This window comes from Corvus hawaiiensis, chromosome 1 (assembly GCF_020740725.1).
Source record: "Corvus hawaiiensis isolate bCorHaw1 chromosome 1, bCorHaw1.pri.cur, whole genome shotgun sequence".
Lineage (NCBI taxonomy): Eukaryota > Metazoa > Chordata > Aves > Passeriformes > Corvidae > Corvus > Corvus hawaiiensis.
In genome coordinates, this window is record NC_063213.1 from 97071798 (window position 1) to 97092001 (window position 20204).

General features: G+C 67.4%; 1 protein-coding gene across 3 annotated transcripts; it reads left to right on the top strand.

The window, feature by feature from the left end:
- The first annotated feature begins 473 nt into the window (after positions 1-473).
- TBX21 (T-box transcription factor 21) lies at positions 474-19916 on the top strand. Of its 3 annotated transcripts, none has more exons than XM_048318637.1 (6): positions 474-632; positions 17795-17949; positions 18027-18148; positions 18242-18400; positions 18952-19013; positions 19123-19916. In XM_048318637.1, exons 1-6 carry the CDS (start codon positions 625-627, stop codon positions 19772-19774), a joined length of 1158 nt encoding a protein of 385 aa, XP_048174594.1. In that variant the 5' UTR covers positions 474-624; the 3' UTR covers positions 19775-19916. The 3 variants fall into 3 exon arrangements, with proteins under 3 accessions (XP_048174594.1, XP_048174604.1, XP_048174586.1); XM_048318647.1 differs by lacking the exon at positions 474-632 and adding an exon at positions 3380-3464; XM_048318629.1 differs by lacking the exon at positions 474-632 and adding an exon at positions 10812-11568.
- Positions 19917-20204: the final 288 nt, after the last annotated feature.

The window sequence follows — 20204 nt, forward strand, 5'->3', positions numbered from 1 at the left end:
GGAGATAGGCTCGGTGCCGCAGCCTTATCGCCGCCTTATCTCCGCGGCTGCCGGGGCACGCGGCAGGAAGAGCAGCCCCTGCTCGCCATCCGGCCCCTCGGGTGGGCACCGGCAGCTCCAGGAGCCCGGAGGGAGGGGACAGAGCCGGGGAGGGGGGGTGGGGGGACGCGGTGACCTCCCCCACGGGAACGCGATGCTGCAGGGAAGGGTCCCAAAGGCACCCGCGTGGGGACGACGCCTGAGCTGCGCCCAGGGTGTGGCACCCGCTGGGACTGGGCTCCTTCCCAGTTCGGGCTGGGATGGAGGCGCGGCGGGGCCTGGCTGCGGTCGGGGGGTGCCCGGCCCCCACCCGCTCCCGCCGCCCGCCTTTTCCCCCGGTTTTTTCTCTCTTTTTTTTGAAATCACGTGATAAATGCCAAACGTCGGCCGCCCTTACTCATCCCGGCACCCTCCCGGCACCGCTTCCCCCCGGGGGCGGCTGCCGCTGACTCAGGACCTGCCGGGCTTCCCCCGGGGCCGCGGGGACCCTCCCCGGACCCCCCAAAACCACCGTCCCTTCTCCGGCTGCCTCGCCAGGCGGGAAGAGCTCCAGGACGTGTCACCTGGTGCAGCAGTGTCCCCGCGATGCTCGCGTGAGTCTGGGGGTCCCAGCACCCCAAAGCCGCTGCCTGGGGGCTGCCCCTGCTCCTTGGCGCCGTGCTGGGGGGTCCCGGGATGCTCGTGGTGGGCACGGGGCTCGGTGGCCGTCGCTCGGTGCATTTTGTCACCTGTCGCCAGCAGGGTGAGGGCACAGCACCCTCTCTGTCACCCGTGGGGGGACACTCTGAGCCCACCCCACCGCGAGTGGGACCGGCTGCCCCGTGCCTCAGTTTCCCTTTCCCACCCCGCTGCCACTCCACTGCCCACTGCGGAGGGAAGTGGGGGTGTCCTGGGAGGAGGAGGGGGGGGTGGCCCCATTTCCTGTGACCCCCCCCTGGAGCTGTGCCCCGCTGGAGGGAGCTGCCAGCCGCAGCGCTGGGCTGTGGCTTTGGTGACAGCGCTGTCCCACGGGATGTCCTCCCCACTCTGGGGTGCCCGACCACCTCGGTGCCACCCCCCCACTGTCCCCAAGGCCACCCTGCAGCCCCCCTCAGCTGCGGGGCAGGGGGCAGGGAGGGTTTTGGGGGCTCTTGGTGAGGTCACGAGTCCGGCTGGAGCCACCAAGTCGCCCGTGTGGCCTGGCTGTGCCAGCTGCGGTGACAAGGGACAAGCCAGTCCTGCCTCAGCCGGGAGAGTGGTGAGCTGCGGGGGCTTCTTGCGGTGGCAGGGGTTGGGGACTGTCACCTCCAGCCTGTCCCGAGGGCGGTGGGAGCATCCCTGGGGGAATTGTCCCCAGGGAACTCGGGGGATGTCACAGCATCGGCACGGGGCGCTGTCCCCAGAGCCACCCGCGGGTGTGCAGCATCCTCCCACCCCGGGCTGTGCCCCCCACACGTGGTGGGACACACCTGGCTCCGTGTGCCCCGTGTCCCCGTTGTCCCCCATGTCCCCATGCCAGTGGGTCACACCGCGCCGTTTTCTAGGTGACAACTTCATTCGGTTGTTTTTCCCATCAAAACCCCCTCTTATTTTGGGCACCTTTAAGGTTTCTTTTTCCAGCTTTCAGTTGGGTTGGGTTTGGGGTTTTTTTTTCCCCTTTTCTCGGTGTTTTTATCATTTAGGGGGAAAACGAAACAATTCTCGCTGGTCGGGTCTTGCTTTCCCCTGCAGGGGGGAGGGACGCGGGGACCGCGGATGCTCCTGGTCCTGTGCTGGCACTTTGGAGCCAGCTCCATGCAGGGATGGGACCGTCCAGGTCCCCCTGGCTGCAGGTGTCACACAGGCGATTCCCTGGTGTCCTGTGAGGTCGTGCTGGAACCTAGTTCCCGGGTATTCCTTTGTCCTTCCAAATGGGATCACAAATGGATCCCAACGAAGCAGGGAATCCTCACGGATCCAGGAATGCTCCAGGGCACCCCCAGCTCCGCTCAGGGGACACGGTGGCAGCCCGTGCCCGCGTCCCCTCCGTCGGGGTTTATAGGAAACGGCTCTGCGAGGAAGCGCCCGGCTCTCCTGCCCGAGTGAGCGTTTCTTTCCAGCCGTGGGCGCCCCGAAAGGCCCCTCCGTGCCCGGGATCCGGTGTGAGTCAAAGCCGGAGCCCTGGGGTTTAACCACAACCCCCAGAGCTGCCGTGTCACAGAGGAGCCGTACCAGAGGCGTTTATAAGAAATGGAGGGGCTGCCTTGAGGGGGGAGGGACCCCAGCTGGCACCGGAGCTGTGCCCACCCCTTGGGGACAACTCCTTGGGCTCCATGGCTCGGATCTCAACCCGCGTTTTCTGCAAAGGGCCCGGCGCTGCTTCAGCCTCTCAGCTCAGCCCCTTCCAGGGGTGCCTGGATCACCCCAAAGTGCCCAAATCACCCAAGGGTGCCCATATCACACTGAGGCGACCCCAGGTACCTGCATTCATCACCCCTGGGTGACTGTGTCGCAGCCGGGTGCCCGGTGCCACCATCACCCTGGTGCCTACATCACCCCAGGGTCCTCTCGTCACCCCCCGGCACCTGCATCCAGCAGGGTACCTGATCCCTGCGTCATCCCTGCATCCAGCCGGGTGCCCGGTCCCTGCATCATCCCTGCATCCCGCTGCGTTCCAGGTGCCGGCATCACCCCTGGGTACCTGTATCCAGCTGTGTTCCAGGTGCCAGCGTCCCTCCAGGGTGCCCACATGACTCTCAGGCGCCTGAATCCAGTCTCTGCCCCACCCTGGGGTACCCACACCCCGAGCGGGGCTGCTCCTTGCATCCCCCCAGTTCTCCTGCCCCGCCTGTATCTGCCCTGCCAGGCCTGTCCCCGCTGTCGCTGTCCCACACGTGTGCCAGCAGCTCCTGACCTCTCGCAGATGCTCTTCCCGGACAGACACAAAGTTTCCCCACAGCCTGGGGAGGGAGGACCGCGCTGGTGGCATCCGCAGTGCCCGGTGACCTCCCGCCCTCCACACTCAGGACATCCCGGGGTGGCCGAGGATGCGCCGTGTCCCCTGCCGGCCACGCCACCCCAGCGTCCCTCATTCCTGTGATGGCATCAGCTCTTTGCATCCTTCTGCCGTCACCCCCTCCCCGTCCCCAGCCATGGGGTGGTGGGGGGGGGGGGCCGCGGCCTCAAATGACAGCGGCGGGGGGGACACACAAACCCAGCCCCGGCTGCCATGTGCCCAGCGCCATCACGGCTGCTGCGGAGAGACAAGTGCCACCGGGCCCCTCGGGGAGCCGCGGGCCGCCCCGGACCCGCCGCCTCGCTGCGGGGAGGTGACGGAGCCAACGCGCCGTGACACGGGGCTCGCGGACCCCCCCCCCCGCCACGGCCAGCGCCTCGCCAGAGCCCGCCGGGGGGGACTTCTCGGCTGTCACAACCCATCTGCGTCCGGGGCAGCGTCAGCCGGAGCCGTAAGTGGGGTTAAACTCGGGGTCACCCGGATCGAGCATCCAAAGGGGGGGGGCTGGTGGAAAGGAACACCCCCCTCCCCAAATCCCTCCGCGTCCTGGCACCCCCTGCCCCCGGTTGTCACCAGGGTGAGACGCAAGGGGTGATGCTCTGGGCAGGCGGCGGAGGGAGGGACAGAAAATGTGTCCCCGGGTCTCTGAGCGGCTCTCGGGGACAGCAGCGGTGGTGGCCAGGCACGGCGGTGGCCCCGTGGCTGACGTGTCCCCCCAGGGAGCTGCTCCTCGGCTCTTGCTGCGGGTCACCGCGGCCATGGGGACACGTGGGGCCGCCACGGACACGACCCGCGGCTGGCCCCGCTCTGGCCGCTGGCCCAAAATCCAGCACCCGCCGGGCGCCCGGGGGCCACGGACAGCGGCAGCCTGAACTCCCGGTGACCCGCCGGGACCGTGGCTGCGGCCACTGCGGGGCCACCCAGGCACCGGGCCGCCCTCACGGGAAAACTGGGGGTGTCCTAAAGCCCTGCAGGGCTGCTGCAGCGGCGTTTTGGGGACCATCTGGCCCCGCCTGGCCGCAGGAGCCGGGCGCCGGGCAGGTGGGATTTGGGACTGGGGTCCCACGGCCCTGGCACAGGCTCATGGTGTGGGTGGCGTATCCCATTCCCATCACCTCCATCGCCCCCCTCCCTCCTTTTCGTCCCCCCCCCGCCACCTCTCGGACTCTCGCGGTGCCTCCGGACCCACGGGCGGCTCCTTTTAACCTGCGGCTGAAATGAAACCGGCTCCGGCTCCTTCCCCGTGACCTATTTTTAACATTTGATTGGGATTTGGTTGGTTTGGGTTTTTGTTTTTCTTTTCTCTCCTCCTTTCCTCCCTCTTCCCGAGCTCCGGCCCCGGGTGCGACCGCGGTGTCAGCCCCGCGTCACATCAATTAACGCGCGCGGGGCGTCATTTGTCACTTTGCATTTCCCCACGGCCCCCTCCTCGTCGCCGCGGCGGTGGCGGGGGGCTCACGCCGGGCTGGGGGTGACCCCCTCCCTCATTCCCTCCCTCCTCCCCCCCTCCGGTGTGGCGGGGACGAGGATGCTCCTCCTGCCCCGCGGTTTTTGGGGGGCCGGGACCCGGCAGCCTCTGCTGCTGCCGCCCACCTGGGTGGGGTCCCGGTGCTGGGTACGGGGGTCGCCGGCGGGGGCCAGGACACCCGAGTCCGGCCCCCCCCGGCCCCGAGCAGCCGGTGCCGACACCTCCACTTCCGTCGGCAGGGCCCCCACGGGTATTTTTAACTCCCGGCTCTGCCGCTTGGCACGCTCTGAGTGTCCGTGCCCGCCGCTGTCCGGCCTCCAGCTGCCTCCCCCGGCCCTCGCCGCCCCCCGGGGCAGGACCGGACCCTCCTGAGCCGCATCGGATGCTCCGGGAGTGCATGGGACAGGATTGGGGCTGATGGGGGAGGGTTAGACCCTATTGGGGATGATCAGCGCCCACAGAGCAGGGTGGGACCTCACAGAGCGGGATGGGGCCGTGCACGACAGGATGGGATCCCTTGGGGCAGGATGGGATCCTGTGGGGGATATCAGCCCCCAAAGAAGGGGGTGGGACCCTTCAGAGTGAGATGGGATCCCACTCCCCAAGGAGTCAGGGTGAGACTCATCCTGGCAGGACAGGACCCTGCAGCACAGGAGGGGAACCTATGGAGCAGGACTGGACCCTATAGGGCAGGATTGTTTCAAACAGGGCAGGATGGGGAGCTGGAAAGCAGGAATAGGCTCCATGGGGCAGGATCAGACTCTGTGTGGGGGAAGATGGAACCCTGCAGGGTTGGCCCCTATGGATCCTGCAGGATCTGGATGGGAGGCCCTGGGACAGGACGGGATCTGACAGGCAGGACCGTCCCCTGTGGGGCAGGATTGATCCCAGTGGGGCAGGACCGGTACCTGTGGGGCAGCATCCACATCTCCATCCCTTCCGCCGGGCAGGACCATCCTCATCCCCATCCCACAGGGGTCCAGCCCCGCCATGTCCGCCCGTCACCCGTGTCTCCGAGCCCGCGGGACCCCTCCCCTGCCCTGATCCCCGACCGGGGGGGGACTTTGGGGAGGGCGCTGGCAGCGGGGCGGGTGATCCCGCACACGCGCGTGCCCGCGGGGGCCGCGTGTTGTCAGAAGCTGTAGCCCGTGTCTCGCCCGCCGTCCCCCCGCCCGGGCAGCGCACATCACTCCCCGGCCTTCGCCTCCCGCTGACGAAGAGGAAGGGCCGGGGGCGCCAGCCCGGAGCCCCCCGCGCCTCCGTCACGCTAAGCCGGCCGGACAGGGGCTGCAGCCCCCTCGGCGCTCCCCAGGGAGCCGCGGCTCTTCGCCGAGGATCCGGCTGCGGCTGAAGCAAATCGCCTCGTACAGGAGCGGGGCGAGGGGCCGGGGATGGCGGCGGGGGGTGAAACGGACTCCCCCCGGCCCGGCGGGTGCGTGCGGGGGGGGGGGGCCATGCGCGCACACGGGCACGGGCACAGCTGCGTCCTTGCACACGCACGACGGTCCCTGGCACACCCGCACACCCACCCGGCCCCCTCGCACACGCGGGGACCCCCCTTGCATCCCCTGCGACACTCTCACACCCACGGCCCCTTGCACACCCGAGCCCCTTCAGCCCCCCCCAGCCCCTCACACACCTCTGCACACCCACGGACACCCCCCAGCACACTCACGCACCCCCCCGCAGCCACTGATCCCCCACGCGCGGGGGGCACCCCGGGCAGGGTGACACCTGAGCGCGGTGTCACCGAGCCAGGGACACACGGTGGGAAGCTGCCCGCGCACGCTGCCACCTCCCACGCAGGCTGCCACGGCCAGGGTGAGGAAGAGGAGGAGGGACCGGAGCCGAACCGCGGATCAGTCTCCGGGGGAGAGGGGACAGGATCGTTGCTGCAGCAGGGACCAGTGACCCGCCACCGCCGAGTCCCGGCAGCGGGACTACCCCGGGGAGGGGTTTTTGGGGGGATCTCCTGGCAGGACCCCCCGGTGCCACCCAACGCCAGCGCTCCCCGGGGGCGCGGTTGCAGCGGCGTTGGTGAAGGGGGACAGGGGGCACGGGGGGCACGGGGGGCACGGGGGACAGCGGTGCTGGCGGCGCGGGGCTCAGCACCAGGAGGGTTTTGGATGGCAGCGGCTGGAACGATGTTAATGACTTTTCTTCCTGTCGCTCTCCTTTTACACCGAGGGCAGCTCCGTAACCAGAGCCGCTTCCTTCCCCGAGATTAAGGAGCCGTCTGCTCGCCCTCCCCGGGCCGCTGACACCCCCCCCCCCCGCACCCCCCCGCGGAGCTGCCACCGAATTGTCACCCCCGGCTGGCCCAGGCCTGGCCCTGGTAGCGCTGGGGAAGGGACGCCCACCCCTGTCACCCTTGGGTGCCCCCTTTCCCGCGGGTGCTGAGCATCCTCCCAGCGCTGCTCAGGAGCTGGGCAGGGGGTTCGAGGGTCCCCAACGGGAAACGGGCTCGCCACGACCCCCCCCCCCCGCTCCCCTCCTTCTCCCCGGCCCCCCGTGGGGCTCCCCCAAAGCGGGGGTGCCCGGGGTGGAGCGCGGCGCCCGCCCGCCAGCGCGGGGTGGTTTGGGGCAGGAAGGAGGAGGGTGACAACGCCGGGGTGCAGGGTGAGGAGCCGCGGCGTGGGGGGACCCTCCACGGGGGGAGCTGAGCCTCCCCAAACCCACCGCTGGCGCTGCCTGTTGCCCACTCGTCGCCCGTGACTCGATTTCCCCTGCCCGCTGTGACTCAGAGGACGCTGTTGGTGGCGGGGGACCTGGCCGGGTTTTGCGGGGGGGGACACGAAGTGCTCGGAGTGGCCTGACTGTGGGACAGGAGGGGGCTTTGCAAGGTGGGAGCCCGGAGGGGCTCTGGGAGGGCTCCCAGCATCGCTCTGCTCCGGGGTGCGTCGCGGGGGGAACCGAGGATGTGGCTCCATCCCTCGCAGCCGGCGCTGGCTGCAGGTGGGCGGCGGATGCGGCCCCGGGCCGGGGGTCCCCCGGGTGGGTGGCAGGTGGCAGGGCCGGCCCGGGAGCCCTGCGGTTTGCAATTCATGCCTCCATGAACCGCTCGTCACCGCGCTGCCTTCGAGCAGCAGCGAGATGCAAATTCCTCTGGGGTGGGGGCAGTATTTTTGGTTTTCCCTGAGACCAAATTTAGCCCCCGCGGGTGCCCGGTGCCCTCGTGCTCATTTTAATAATGAAAACAGGAACAATGCCATTGACTAAGAAAATTACCCCCAAGTTTCCCCTCGCTGCCCAGAAGCCAAATTCCTGCCGCGTCCTTCCACGGAAGCCGCGGAACCTGCCTGGGGGCTGGGCTGGGGCGAGGTGTGGGGACAGCGGGGTTTGGGGACACTTTGGGGACTTCAGAATTGCACCGCCGGCTGGTTGCAACCCCCTGCCCAGTCCCTCTGCGGGGTTTTGGCTCTGGGATCAGAGGGATGATGCCCACGCGCGGGGAGATGCAGGATGGTGACATTTCCCGGAGGTGACAGGGGACAAAGGATGTCCGGGATAATCCCTCCACCAAGGGTCCAGCCCCCATCCCGTGCCGGCGCTGGAGACGCCAGGGATGAGGGGGAGAAACTGAGGAACGGGGCGATGTCAGGGTTGGCTCAAGGATGTTTGGGATCCCGGGAATCCTGCCGGGCAGGGACGCGGGCTTGGCGCGGGATGTGGCCCGTGGTGACAAGTGTGTCCCCAGCCGCGGGGCGTATCCTGCAGCGGAGCCGCTTCCTCCTGGCCCCTCTGTGCGGGCGTTGGGCGAGTGCCGGAAGCCACACGGGTGGCCAGGAGGGACCGGGCAGGGTGGCCACACAGTGCTGCCCTCGACCACCACCGTCCCTTCCCCCCCGGGGACGCTCGGGTGTGCGACGTGCGCGTTGCATCAGCCACCCGCGGAGGGGAAACTGAGGCACGGGGCTGGGAAAGGAGGGGATTTAACCCCGAGGAGGTCCCGGCGCTGCTGCCCTCCAGGAAGGGCCCTGCGGGTGAGGATGCCGGGCTGTGGGAAGGGTTGGACCCCAAATCCTGGTGGCCCCTCGTCGTGGAGGGCCGAGCTCAGGCAGCTTGGACCGTCCCATCCCAAGGGACGCTGTGTCCCAGAGGTGACCGGGGTGTCCCAGAGGTGACCGGGGTGTCCCAGAGCATCCCTGTCACCGGCCAATGGGACAGTCGGAGGCTGTTCGAGGTGACGGTCAGGACACGGCTCCTGTCCCTCCTGTCCCTCCTGGCCCTGCGCGAGTCCTCCCTGCACGGGGACACTTGTGACAACCATCTCCCCAGGAGTCCTGCCGCGTCTTGCAGTGTCCCTGGTGTCACTTTACCGTGACAGGGGGAGACTCAAGGGCGTGACATCCTGAGGACGGGGCCGCACTCCTCGTCCCGCCCCTCCGGACCCCGCTGTTGGCACCATCCAGCACCGGCACCCCCAGGATCGGGGGGATGCGGGATGGCGGTGGCAGGTCCCCAGCTGTGGGCACGGTGGGGACACTGGCGAGCCCGACACCCTCTGGGTGGCCACGCCGGCTGATCCCGCAGCGGGGGGGGTGTCCCTGTGAATTTATCCTCGGCGGCGATGGTAAAACGGGAATGAATTAGCACGCGGTGACGTCAGGAGCACTTGTGCCGCAGCGCTCGCTCTCCCCCCCCGTTAATGAGTCGCTCCCCCCCATCCTTAACCCCCCTCCGGCCTTTCTTTTCCCTCCTAGGAAAAACAAAATTCTGGAAATTTCCTTGTTTTACTTCTTTTTCTCACTTGGCAACTCGGCGGGGGGGTCCCCGCTCGGTGGGTTGGGAGGGGGTGGCAACTCCCTGGCAGTCTGGGGGTGTCCCCTGAGGGTGGGCACAGCTGCGCGGGGGGGTGCTGTCCCCACTGCGAACCTCAGGGAGCCGGAAAAGTGTGGGGAGGAGGGTGGTGGGGATCAGCAGGGAGGGATTTGTACAGAGATTGAGGGCCGGGACCCCTCTGAGCGACGGCAGCGGTGAAAAGCCGGCCCGAATGGCCGCTAAGCTGTGTCTGCTGGGCCAATACACAACCCCCGGGAGACCCCCGAGGCCCCGCGCCTGCCCTGGCCCGACTCCCCGTGGGGACCGGGCGAGTCCCGTCCTCCCGTCCATCCACCCCCTACGGCCGCCCTGCGCATCCTTAACTCCCCATTTCCTCCTGGCCCACAGCTGGGCCGCTCCGTGGGGGAAGCAGGGCTGTCCCCATTCCTCATCCTCATCCCTGTCCCTATCACTGACCCATCCCCATCCCAGGCCACATCCTCATCCCTGTCCCCATCTGCAATCCTGTCCCCATTCCCGTTCCTGTCACCATCTCCATTCCTATCCCTATCCCCGTCCCAATCCTCATCCCTGTCCCCAGTCCTGTCCCCTGTCCCCATCCCCACCCCATCCCCATTCCTGTCCCCAGCCGCTCCCACTGACCCCTGAGGATCCCCACCCGTGACCCCGGATCCCAGGGGACTCAGGTGTGGGTTTGGTACAGACCCACCCGTCCCCCTTTCCCTCCTGCCCCTCCCCACTCCAGAGGGGTCCCACGGGAAGCAGCCCAGCTGCCAGGAGGGGGGACAGTGGCGGTGCCACTCGTGCTTCCGTGCGGTGTGGGAGCGGTGGGAGCGGGGTGCCACCGAGCCACCCCCACCCTCCCGCGGCGCTGCCCCACTGGGAATGGAAAGTATTGACGGGAGCCGAGCTGGGCATCTGCCAAGGGAAGCGGCCACTCCGGAGCCAAATGCCTCGGTGGTGGCTCCAGGGGACACCGGGACTTCCCCAGGCGCAGCGGGGTCAAGGACAGGTGCCGGGAAGGCCTGGCCTCGGGGTGGGCACGGGAATGGGCACGGGGGGTGGCACGGCTTGGCTGAGCTTCCCGGGGGTCTCACACCACCCCAAAACCAGCAGAAAGGGAGGGGGGACCAGAAGGGGCCGAGCCCTCAGTGCCGGTCCCCAGGCGTGTCACCCCTCCGGTGACTGCAGTGACACCAGAGTAGGGGAGGCCCCGAATTACCCCATCCCTGTGTCCCCCTAGAACCCCAAAACACAGGCAGGACAGTGCCCCCCCCCCCCCCCCCTTATCACTCCATCCTCTGTCCCCACAGCGTCCTTGTCCCCTCCCGTGTCCCCACCCCTGTCCCACAGTCCCACGGCTCCTCCCGTGTCCCCCATGCCCTCCCCACGTGTCCCCGTCCCGTCCCGCTCTCCCCGCGCGTCGCGGTCCCTGCGTGGCCCCCTCCCCGCCCCCGGCCCGCCCCGGTTGGTGGCCGCCCCCGCGGGGGTGGGGAGGGGGGCGGAGGGCGGAGCTCCCGGTGCGGAGCCGCTTCTTTGGATAAGAGGCGCGGGGCCACGGGGATGGGCAGGTGGAGCGTGTGAGGGCACCGGCGGCAGCGGGGCAGGGCACCTCCCCCCCCCCCCCCCCCCCCCGGCACTTTTTTGGGGTTTTCCGGGTGTTTTAGGGTATTTTTTGCGGCGTTTGTTGTTTCGCCCCCTTCCCTCTTGGCTGTCCTCGGGGCCGCCGCCGCCGCTCGGGGCCCCCCCCGGGACTACCGGGCATGGAGGGGGCGGCGGGAGCCCGGCCAGGCGGGCAGCGCTGACCGGCGCCGCTTCCCGGGGCCGCCGCCGGCGGGGACCCCCATGAGCGGCTGAGCGGGGCCGGTGCCCCCCGCCCGTCCATGGGCGCGCTGGAGCCGGGCACCGGAGCCCCCCGGCCCGCCGCCCCCATGCTCAGCGCCGCCGCCAGCTTCGCCAAGGAGCCGCCGGGCCCCCGGGACATCTCCGCCGCTTTCTTCGCTGATGGAGGGGGACCGGAACCGGGAGCTCCCCCGCTCCCTTACGGCGCTCCCGGCGGCTTCAGCGGCCGGTTCCTGGGGCCCTGCCCGCCGTACCGGGCGCCGCCGCCTCCCGCCCCGCCGGTGGAAGGTTATGGGGGTGCCGAGGGTGGTTTCGGCGGCGGGGGGGGTCCGCTGTGCCCCCCGCTCTGTGCCCTGCCCGGGTACCGGGCGGCCGGGAAGGTGCAGGTGATGCTCAACAATTACCCGCTCTGGGCCAAGTTCCACAAGCACCAGACCGAGATGATCATCACCAAGCAGGGCAGGTGAGCCGGCAGGACCGGGGGGGGGCTCTGGGGGAGGACCGGAGAGCCGGGGAGCACCGGGCGAAACCGGGGCTGGGAGGCGGAGGGGCTCTGGGAGGGACTGGAGGGGGTTGGGGTGGACCGGAGCGCACCGGGACGGAGCGGCACGGGGGAACAGCGGGGCGCCGGCGGGGACAGGGGTGTGCCGGGACGGGGGAATGTCGGAGGGCTCGTGAGGCACCGGAGGGGACCAGCTGGGGGCACCGAGGGGAACCTGAGAGCACCGGGGGAACGAGGCCCGGGGCACCGCGACAGAGTCCGGCAGTGACACCCGGACCCGCACAGGCACCGGGGGTGGCAGGAGGGGGGGGGTGCGGGGGTGGGGACACCGGCAGTGAGAGGGGTGGGACAGGCCGGGGACCCTGGCCTGGTGAGGGGCTGAGGGGTCCTGCCTCGTCTCCCCAAAGGACTGGAAGTGTGGGAGGTGTTTGTGGGGCTGGGGGTGCGAGAGGGGACGCCCTTCCCTGTGGGTTTGGAGAAAAGCCTGTGAGGGGGAGGCAAAGCATCGCAGATACCCCCTGGTGTTGTTTTCTGGGGGAGTTGAGGCTTGTGGGAAGGAGAAAAGGCTCTGGGGGTTGTTCCCACCTGTGTCAGGGAGGGACAGGGGGGTCAGGAAGGTGGCAGAGGTGGTGTCGCTGCCAGGGGCCCGCAGGCAGCTTTGATCCAGCCCCAACCCACGGGCCGGATCCGGAGCTCGGCCCTGCAACAAGTGGCGAGGAGCTGCTGCTACCCCGCAGCGCCGTGGGCGGGTGGGTGACACCCACTCCGCTCACTCCTCTGGGGTGGAAACCCCCTCTGCTCCACGGGGCAGGCAGAGCCCGGCTGCCCCACGTGTGACCAGGGAAGGGGGAGCATTTTGGCCACCTCCCAGCTGCCAAAAACGCCATTGGTAACGCCACAGCCGGGCACTCGCTGTCCTCTCCGTGCTGCCTCCGGCCTGGGGTGTGCACCCGCTGCAGGTTCCCGGGGCTGGGAGAGGATTGGGGAGTTTTTGGGGGGCTGGAATTCTCCCTGCCTCTGCTAACACCCCAATTTGGGGAGTCTGGGTGCCATACAGGCTCTGTGGGGCCGTAGAGTCACCACGACTTGGAGCGAGGGGAGCCCAAAACGCTGAGCCCATCCTTGGGCCGCACACTGGTGTGATGAGGGTGAGGGGAACCAGACTTTGGGGGTCTCAGTGGGATCGCGCTGGGAATGGGATCACGGCAGGGCCACCACCAGATCATCCCGAGGGGTTCCCAAAAACCCCGTGCCAAGGGGAAACAGGGCAGCAGCTCCCATTCTGCGCGCCCAGCAGCTGGCACAGACCCCCCCCCCAGCCCCTCCTGCCGCGCAGCCCCCCCTGCCCAGCCCCATCCCTGCGCCCAGGGGGTCCCTTTCTGCCCAGCGCCGGGGCTGCCTCGCTCGGCCGAGAGACAGATGGTGTCACTTCGATGCTGAGCCCAACCTGCTTAATGTGTTGGAAGTCTAAACACGTTAGGGCCGCTTGGTTTGCCACGGCCGTACCCGGCCCCGCTCCCCCCGCTGCGCTCGGGGATGCTCCGAGCGAACCAGGGCCGGCACGGATGGGGTGATGCATCCCCAGTGCTAGCCGTGAGGGTGGCGGGGGTGGCGGGCACCCCAAATGGTTGTTGTTGCCCGCCACCCTTCAGGCCTTGCCGGGAATGTGTTGAAATCCAGCTTTTTTTTTCTCCTTTTCTCCTCTCTTTCCCAGCTGGGTGCTGGGGCAGTGCCCTCGCTGCTGTGTCGGGAGCTGCTGCTGAGGGGCTGGAAATCGGGGTGGCCCCACAGATCCCGTCCCCTCTGCCCCGCTGCAACTCTGCCTTCAGCTGCCAGCCTGAAACCAGGCGATTTTGGGATATTTTTCTCCCAGCTCCATCCCCCAGGATGGCTCTGCAGAGGGGCTGGGGGGCTGAGAGTGGGGTTTGCTCTGTGCAGGGGGGGCTCACGGCAAGCCCAGCCTGTGGAGAACGTCAAACCCAGAGCCACAGAACATCCGTTTCCCCCGACCCTGAGCTGCTTTTGCAGCGCTCGGTGTGCAGGGCCGGGCTGCAGCGCGCCTGACACACAGGAAAAACCCCAGCGCGGGGCTCGAGGGGGGACGTGAGCCCCAAACGGGGACCCGAGGGGGACCTGAGCCCCAAAGCAGGGACCTGCCAGGCTGGGGGGCTGCGGGGCAGGGCAGGGGACGCGTTCCCATCCCGCTGTTGGCTCAGCAGCCCCATCCCGCTGGTCCCTCAGCACTGATGGGGTTCAGCCCCCCGTGGACCCCTGGGGAGGAGTTGAGGCTGGTGGGGAGGGGGACATGGTGGCACTGGGATGAACCTGGCCAGGCACGGGGATTTACCCTGCTGGCACCTTTCCTGCTGTCCTGTGCCACCCCGTCCTGTCCTGAGCCACCCCACACCATCCCACCCCAACCACTCCGGTGCAGATAATTTCCTGCTGGTTCCCCACACCGGTCCCCGTCCCCGCTCCGTCCCCCGCGGCTCTTGGGGTTCGGCAGGGCAGGATTTCTGCGGAAACCCCCAAGGACTCGCCGGCACCCCGACAGCGACGGGCCCGGGGAATTCCTGCCGTTGGGTTCTGCAGTGGAGTCGGGGCTGGCTCTGCGTTTTGGGGGTGACACAGGGGCTGGCCCTGCCTTTCGGGGTCACACAGGAGCTGTCTTTGCGTTTTGAGGGGACGCAGGGGCTGGCGTTGCCTTTTGGGGTCACACAGGGGGCTGGGCCTGTGTTTTGGGGTCACACAAGGGGCTGGCTTTGTGTTTCGAGGGGACGCAAGGGGCTGTCCCCGTCATTTGGGGACACATAAGGGCTGTCCTTGCACTCGGGGGTGACTCAGCACTGCTTTTGCGGGGTGCAGGGACTCCATTTGCATTTGGGGACGCAAGGGATGGCTTTGCCTTCGGAGAGGACGCTGGGGGTGGCTTTGGGGACACAAAAGCTGCATTTTCACCTGGCAAACGCGACGGCGGCTTTGATTTGAGGGGTGGCCGTGCAGGAGGGGGAACACCAGAGCTGGCAGCGCCTTTTGGGGGGACTCGGGAGTGGCTCTCGGGGCTGACAGTGGCTGTCCCCCGCAGGCTGGGCTGGGGACACGCAGTGCCCGGCTGGCAGCTCGGCGGGGTTGGTGCAGCCGTGTTGTGACTTGTCACCGCATCCTGCTGCGCTGCGACATTTAGCTGTGCCCTGTCCCCCACGCCGGGCAGCGCAGCTGTGCCATGCACTGCCGTGCCACCGTGCCATGTCACCGTGCCATGTCCAGCAGCCGTGCCATGTCACCGTGCCATGCACTGCCGTGCCACCGTGCCATGTCACCGTGCCATGTCCAGCAGCCGTGCCATGTCACCGTGCCATGCACTGCCGTGCCACCGTGCCATGCACTGCCGTGCCACCATGCCATGTCACCGTGCCATGTCCAGCAGCCGTGCCATGTCACCGTGCCATGTCCAGCAGCCATGCCGTGTCACTGTGCCACGCACTGGTGTGTCACCATGCCATGTCACCGTGCCATGTCCAGCAGCCATGCCGTGTCACTGTGCCACGCACTGGTGTGTCACCATGCCATGTCACTGTGCCACGCACTGGTGTGTCACCATGCCATGTCACCGTGCCATGTCCAGCAGCCATGCCGTGTCACTGTGCCACGCACTGCCGTGCCACCACGCCATGTCCCCCTGCCCCACACCTGTGCCACGCCGCCGTGCAGCGGGGGCTGGGGCACGTCCCACGCGGCCGTGGTGGCTCCTGCGATCCCTGCGCTGCCATCGGGGGAGGAGGAGGCTCAGGAAGCCGCAGCCCCCCCCGTGCTCTGCCGGGGGCGGGGGGCTGGGGAGGCTCCACTGCCTGGGAGGGTTTGATCTCCTGGATCTCCTTTCCTTCCACCTGGGCCCATCTTGGACACCGTCCCTGTTCCCTGTGTCCCCATAATGTTCCCTGTGTCACCAGGTGTTTTCTCTCGCTGTCTCCATCTCTCCGTGGCCCTCGCGACGCCCCGAACCGAGGGGTTCACGCAGGGACAAACCCCGAGAGCCCCGAAACAAAACCCTCCGAGGGTGAAACCAGCGGTGCCCACCCGACTTGGTGGGGGGAGCCCTCCGGGGGCACCTCCCAAACCGCAGTGACCAAACCCCGAGTCCTGCCCGAGCCGGAGCTCGAGCGCCTGGGGATTTAAAAATAAAGGCGAGGCGAGCGCGGTTTCGGGTCTTGCCCCCACCCTGCCGTGCCCGGCCGGCCCCGTGCGGTTTCTCCGCGGCAGCAGCAGCAGCGTGTGAGCGCCGAGCCGCGCCGGCTGCTCCGCTGGCAGCGCCGGAGAACGCGCTGTGGGAGCGAAGGGCAAAAAAAAAAAAAAAAAAACCCCAAAAAAAGCTGTTTTCTTCCTCTCTGCTCCTTGCAGCAGCTCGGGCTGGTGCAGCAGCCGCGCTGAGACCTCGCCCCGGGGGCAGCCGGCACCCCGGCTCAGGGCTCCGGCGGCACCGAGGTGGTTTTTAATGCGGTTGCAATTTTTATCAGCGGCTGGAACCCCCTTTTTCCTCGGAGCAGCCGCGTCGAGCTCGCTCCGGAGGAGATGCGAGCCCGCTGGGACGGCTCCTTTGGGGACACAAAGGGGAAAACGGGGGTCTGCGAGGGCTCGGGGGGACCCCTGGGGGAGCCGGGATGCTCAGGGCCAGCGTCCGTCCTGGACACGGGGAGCACGTGCGGCTCCTCGCCACGGCTGCTGCTCTCTCTGCTTCTTTCTCTTTTTGGTTCTCTTTTTATCTTTATCTCTTTCTTTATCTTTCATCTTTATCTTCTTTTTATTCTTCTTTTTACTGGTTTTATCTTCTTATTCTTGTTTTTAGTCTTCCTCATCTTCTCCTTCTTCCTCTTCTCCTCCTGATTCTTCTTCATTTTTTCCTCTTCTTTTTTCCTTCTTCTTTTTCTTTTTTCTCTCCTTTTTGCTTCCTCGTTCTCTTTTTTATCTTCTTTTTTCCTCTTTTTTTCACTTTTCTTCTTCGTTCTCTTTTTTATCTTCTTTTTTATCTTCTTTTTTCTTATTTTTTCCTCTTTTCTCTTCTTTTTTCCCTTCTTCTTTTTTCCACTTCTTTTTTCTTAACCTTCCTAATCTTTTTCTCTATTTTTTCCTTTTCTTCTCCTTTTTCTTCTTTCTCTTTCTGTTTTTCCTTTTTTTTTTTTTTTTCTTTTCTTTTCTTCTCTTTCTTTTTCTATTCCCCACTCTCTCGCAAGGGCAATTTTGAGTCAGCCGGCACCCGCTGACTTTTCTTTCCACTGCTCTTTGCACACCGCTCCCCCTGCGCTGCCCGAGCTCCGCTTCCTGCGGGGGCCACGGCCGATCCCCCGCCCGCTCCCGCCCGGCTCCCGGGGCTCCGTGAGCTCCCGGACCTTCCCTTTTCTCCTCGCACCCCTCCCAGCCCCTCTCCCCTCAGGAATTCGGGATTAATCCCCCTTCATTCCCTGCCTATGGGAGATCTCGCGTGTGGGTTCGAGGGGGTGGCTCCCTGGTGGGGGTGACATTAACGGCGTGCCCGGGCAGCGGGGGGGACGCTGGTGTCCAGCTCCGGCCATCAGAGCTCCAGAAGCCGCCAAAATCCCACGGCTGGAGAGCCGAGTCCGGCCGGAGGGGGCTGAACCGGTGCCCGAGGCCACGGCTGGAGGCCGCGCCGCGAACCTGAGCTGGCCACTGGGGCCACTGGGGCTACTGGGGCCACTGGGGCGAGTGGTCAGTGATGGACACGAGGGACAGAGCAGGCAGCAGAGATCTCCCAGCCTCGCACGGCGATTTGAGGGGACACCCGGGGGGGACGCGGGGTGCAGCCCCGGGGGGGGTGGCAGCTGCAGCCCTGTGGTGCCCCCCGGCCGTGCCATCGTGTCCCCTTCCTGCCCTTGGCGCAGGCTGGCGCCCAGCCCGAAATAGCAGCGGTGTTGGTTTCCGATCCGGAAGGTGCTTGGGGAGGGGGAGGAAGATACCGGGAGGGGGGGGATCGGCCCCGAGAGCATCCCCCAGCTGCTGGGGTCACTCAGCTCCTCACGGGCACCCAGCCGGCCGTGGGGGAGGGGGGGGGCTGGGGAGGGGGGTGGGCACCGCGCTGCCTCAGTTTCCCCATCACCGCCCCTTCAAGCTGCCCTGTGTGCCAAGGGCCGAGCGGGGAGGGCTGACGGTGCCTGTGCCTCTGTTCCCTCCCCAGGCGCATGTTCCCCTTCCTCAGCTTCAACCTGTCGGGGCTCAACCCCGTGGCCCACTACAACGTCTGCGTGGACGTGGTGCTGGTGGACCAACACCACTGGCGCTACCAGGGCGGAAAATGGGTGCAGTGCGGGAAAGCCGAGGGCAACATGCCAGGTACGGGCTCTCCATCCCCTTCCTCATCCTCCTGGAGGTGCCGGGATGGGGGTGACGCTGTCCCCGCTGTCCCCCAGGGAACCGCCTCTACCTGCACCCCGACTCTCCCAACACGGGCGCGCACTGGATGCGGCAGGAGGTTTCCTTCGGGAAGCTGAAGCTCACCAACAACAAGGGCGCCTCCAACAACGTCGGGCAGGTGAGGGGAGGGTCCCGCCGCCGTGCCAGGCTGGGCCGGCTCCTCTTGGGACCCTCCCTGACCGCCCGCTGTCCGCTTTTCCCCCTCCCCCAGATGATCGTGCTGCAGTCGCTGCACAAGTACCAGCCGCGGCTGCACGTCACGGAGGTGAAGGAGGGCGAGGGGGAGGACGGGTACCCCTCCCCGCACACCCACACCTTCGCCTTCCCCGAGACCCAGTTCATCGCCGTCACCGCCTACCAGAACGCCGACGTGAGTACGAGATCCCCCTCCCCGTCCCGAGCATGGGTGTAGGCCCCCCACAAAAAAATCCCCCAACAGCACAGAAACTCCAGGAACCAGTAATCATCCCAGTGTCATCACAGCAACCCAATAACCCCCGCAGAGCAGCCCCATTAACCCCCCCCAGCACCCTCTAAGGTGTCCTCAGCGTCAGGAAAACCCCAATGGCCCCCCCCTGTCTGCAGCAACTCTGCGATCCCAGGTACATCCCCTGCATCCCCTCGGCATTCCAGGACCTCCCCCTGCGTCCCTTCAGCATCCCAGACGCCTCCCAATGCCGCCCGTATCCCCTCAGATTTCCAGAGCCTCCCCGCGAATCCCTTCAGCACCCCACTGTCCCCCCCAGGATTGTCCCACACATCCCAGTACCCCCCTCCTGAATCCCTTCAGCACCCCCTGCACCGGCAAAGGATGGGATTCTGGTGGGTCGGGGGCTGCTCGGGGGGGAAAAGGGACAGCGGGGGGACATCCCGGAGGAGGGACAAGCTGCCAGCAGCCCCCCCAATTCCCCGTGCCCCCAGATCACCCAGCTGAAGATCGACCACAACCCCTTCGCCAAAGGATTCCGGGACAACTTTGACTCGTGAGTGTCACCCCCACCCCCTCCTCCTCCCGCCTGCCCCTCCCTGGTTCTCCCCCGGCCTCACCTGGCAGGAGACCCCCCCCCAAAACCCCACCCTGTGCCTCCCCAGGATGTACACGGCCTCGGAGAGCGACCGCTTCACCCCATCCCCGCCGGAGGGTCCCGGCTGCCAGCAGCTCCTGCCGGCCCCCCGCTTCCAGCCCTTCCTGCCCGAGCAGTACCCGCTGCCCCCGGGCCGCTTCTTCGGGGGCGAGCGAGGGGCTGCGCTGCCCCTGCCCCCCAAAGACCCCTCCCACTGGTACTTCCCCCCGCAGCAGCCCCCCGCCCCCGGCGCGCTGGAGTTCGGCGGCTACGACGGGGGCTACGGGGGGGGCAAAATGGTGCCCTATGGGGTGAAACCCTTCGCCCTGCCGCCCGCCCCGCACCCGCCCCTGCCCTACTACCCCGAGGGGCCGGGGGGCTTCGGGGTCCCGGGGGGCTGGAGCCCCGGGCAGTACGGCCCCAAGGGCGGCGCCGCGGCTCTGGGCTGGTACCGGGAGCCCCGCGAGGAGAAGGGCAAGGAGGTGGAGGGCTGGGCCCCCGAGCCCCCCGCCGCTGTCGCCTCGGGGGACTCGTCGGACTCGGGGTTGTACGAGTGCAAGCGGCGGCGGGTGTCCCCCTACCCCTCCAGCACCGAGAGCTCCCCCCCGCCCCGCAACGGGGACCTCTACGACAAGGACCCGGTCGCCGACGGGGGCTACTACGGCTTCTACGGCAACTGAGCCACACCGAGGGGAGCGAGGGAGGGGTCAGAGCCTCCCCGGGCGCCCCAAATCTGGGTGCAAAGGGGTTCTGTGTGCCCCCCCCCCCCCCCCCATATTTAACACCCATATCCTGGGACGACTTGAGCAGAGGGGGAGCTCAGCCAGACAATCAGCCCCCGGTGCCACCCCGGTGGGGCCGCGGGGGCGAGCGGGGAGGGGACGGGCTGGGGGGATGGTGGTGAGGGGTTTTTTTTTTTGTTGTCGGTGGTTTTTAGGGGAGGGGAGTTAATGCTGAAGTATTTATTGAGGCCCCCCCCCTCCGCGCCCGGTGTGGGGCGGGGGGCAGCAGCATATCGCAATAAAGGGGACACTGTGGGACACGGCTCTGGTCAATTCTGTGCATGTGGGGAGGGAAACTGAGGCACGGGGAGGGGGTTAAGGGACTCGT

Coding starts and splice junctions, on each gene's coding strand:
- TBX21 (XM_048318629.1), top strand. CDS start 11,147: ATGGGCGCGCTGGAGCCGGGCACCGGAGCCCCCCGGCCCGCCGCCCCC. Junction 11,569..17,794: donor ATCATCACCAAGCAGGGCAG/GTGAGCCGGCAG, acceptor TTCCCTCCCCAG/GCGCATGTTCCCCTTCCTCA. Junction 18,401..18,951: donor CCGCCTACCAGAACGCCGAC/GTGAGTACGAGA, acceptor CCGTGCCCCCAG/ATCACCCAGCTGAAGATCGA.